This window comes from Prionailurus viverrinus, chromosome B3, assembly GCF_022837055.1.
Source record: "Prionailurus viverrinus isolate Anna chromosome B3, UM_Priviv_1.0, whole genome shotgun sequence".
NCBI lineage: Eukaryota > Metazoa > Chordata > Mammalia > Carnivora > Felidae > Prionailurus > Prionailurus viverrinus.
The window spans coordinates 66,367,193-66,369,809 of record NC_062566.1 but is presented as its reverse complement, the minus strand read 5'-3'; the positions used below and the strand labels follow the sequence as shown (position 1 = coordinate 66,369,809).

The following is a 2,617-nucleotide window of genomic DNA, read 5'->3' as shown; positions in this document are numbered from 1 at the left end:
GAGTATAGATGTGATGATGCCCTGTTGTAAATGTTACATTGTGTGAAGAACAATTAACATGAACAGAACTCAGTGAGGGCTAAGACTGATTACATAAATAATTCTGCCAGGAACTTACTGGTTTCTCAAAGTAGCATCACTTTGTTGACCAACTGAATGAGGAAGGTAAATGCCAAACAGGTATTTCATTTTTGTATAAGGAAATCAAGGGGTATGATCAGTCTTCCTAGACTTAAAGATATGGCTGCTAAGTTTTCTCATGCAATCCTTGACGTCTTTATTTCTAAGGGTATAGATCACTGGATTCAAGAGGGGAGTGAAAATGGTATAAAATACTGAGAGCACTTTGTCTATTGGGAAATTTGTGAAAGGCCATACATAGATGAAAATGCATGGGCCAAAGAAAAGGGTCACAACAGTGAAGTGGGCACTGCAAGTGGAGAGGGCTTTGGAGGACCCACCAGAGGAATGTTTCCGCACAGTGACCAGGATGATAGTATAGGAGATCACCAAAAGGATGAAACACACCAGGGCAATCATGCCACTGGTTGAGATCATGAATACTCCCAGAATGTATGTGTCTACACAGGCGAGTTTAATTACCAAGGGGAGGTCGCAGAAGAAGCTGTCCACTTCATTGGGTCCACAGAAGGGCAGATTCACAGTAAATGCTAACTGACTCATAGCATGGAAGATGCCAACAATCCAGGAAAGTGATACGAGCCCAACACACATTCTTCGGCTCATAATGGTTAAATAACTTAGAGGTTTACATATAGCCACGTACCTATCAAAAGACATAGATATCAGCAGTACAATCTCAGCACCCCCTAACAAATGCAGGAAAAATATCTGAGTGATGCAGCCTTCAAAAGAGATGGCTTTGTGCTCACTGAGGAAATCTGCCATCATTTTGGGGGTGGCAAATGAGGCCAGAGACATGTCAATGAAGGAGAGATTGCCCAGCAAAAAGTACATGGGGGAGTGAAGGCGTGGCTCTGACATGATGGTGAGCACAATAAGGAGGTTCCCCAGTACAGTGGCTGCATAGACTATGAAGAAAAACAGGAAATAGAAGATCTGGAGTTCCCAAGAACCGGAGAGACCCTGTAGTATGAATTCAGTTACGACTGACTGATTATTCCAGGCCATTCACTCTGATTTCTGGAAGGATTCTGACATTTCCAGATGGGAGGATAACTAGGAAAAAATACAGTGATCAAATTAAAAGTAAGGTGTTTTGGTTTTTGTTTTGTTTTGGCATGAAATAATTTAGTAGCATCCCACTACCAGATAGTTCCCTGTTTTATCACTTCCCTGATCATAGTGGTCAAATACTTCACCATGGTCTTTCCAGGTATCTAAATTGATTCAATTCAAGATTAAATCTTATGGCTTAGAAATTTGCTTAAAAATAAGATATAAGTCTTCATAACAGGAAATAAAAAAATAAGCTATTTGAAGATTTACTCCTCAGTTGTGAAGTACTTAAAAAAATTTTCACAACTTCCAAAAAGTTTTGAAGGGAAAGAATGGTAACCTTTTTCAAAACATCATGATGACTGAAGGACTGGAGTGGACAAAGTTTGAGAATCATGATAGATGGTAAGTGGGAACACACAAGTGGAAAGGAATGTGGGCACTGTCTCTTACAGTGGGTAGGATAAAGGAATAGAACATAAGGAGGGGAAAGAGCTACAGAGAAACATAATCTATTCCAGTTTTCAGATGGAGATTGTCCAGAATCAAAATGAAATAGCCTCTCATTTTTAGTTCTTCATTTCAGTCATGCAGACATGAATAACATTTGTTTTCTATAGTACCCAAGGCCAGGCATTTTTCAAAGGCTGGTGAACATGATGTAGCTAGAGTGTAAAGGTTTTATAAATTTCCTAGTATATTTTATTATTCATTTATTTTTTAATGTTTATTTTATTTTTGAGAGAGAGAGAGCACGCAAGAGAGAGAGTGCAAGAGAGAGTGCAAGAAAGAGCACAAGTGGGGGAAGGGCAGAGAGAGAAGGACAGAGGATCCAAAGCAGGCTCCACACTGACAGCAGAGAGCCTAATGCAGGGCTTAAACTTGCCAACTGCAAGATCATGATCTGAGCCAAAGTCAGACACTTAACCGACTGAACCACCCAACTGCCCCCCGCCATGTATATTTTAAACAGAAAGACTGTTAAATGGCATGCTACCTAAATATTTTTTAACTGCTAGCTTTTATAGACTTTCACTGAAGCAGTTTGAAGCAGAAAACTCTTCGTGTTTCAGGAGTTCACTTGGAACAAATAGACAGATTTAAGTACAGACAGAAGATGGTGATGGTGAACCTACACGTTAGGTAATACCATATGCCTTAAAAGTTAAAACTAGACTTCTTAGGTTATCTGGATGTCACTGAGATCCGAAAAGACTTTACAAACTGCATTGAAAGCCAATTGAGAAGATATGTACTTAAAATTCACAACAAACTCCAAACTCCTTTATTCTTGCCACTAAACTAAGCTTTTTTCTTTCTCAAAACTCTGCTAGAAGTACACATTTTAAATGAATTGTTCTAAGACTAAATCCTATTTATACATGCAATTACCCATATTTATTGGCTTTTTCCCCCC

At 39.1% G+C, this 2,617-nt stretch overlaps 1 protein-coding gene across 1 annotated transcript; it reads right to left on the bottom strand.

The window, feature by feature from the left end:
• Positions 1–204: 204 nt before the first annotated feature.
• LOC125168432 (olfactory receptor 4K3) lies at positions 205–1,152 on the bottom strand. The gene has a single exon (XM_047863555.1). It carries the CDS (start codon positions 1,150–1,152, stop codon positions 205–207), a length of 948 nt encoding a protein of 315 aa, XP_047719511.1.
• Positions 1,153–2,617: the final 1,465 nt, after the last annotated feature.

What these genes read in the sequence shown, in the direction of transcription:
- LOC125168432 (XM_047863555.1), bottom strand. Translation starts at nt 1,152, where the DNA reads ATGGCCTGGAATAATCAGTCAGTCGTAACTGAATTCATACTACAGGGT.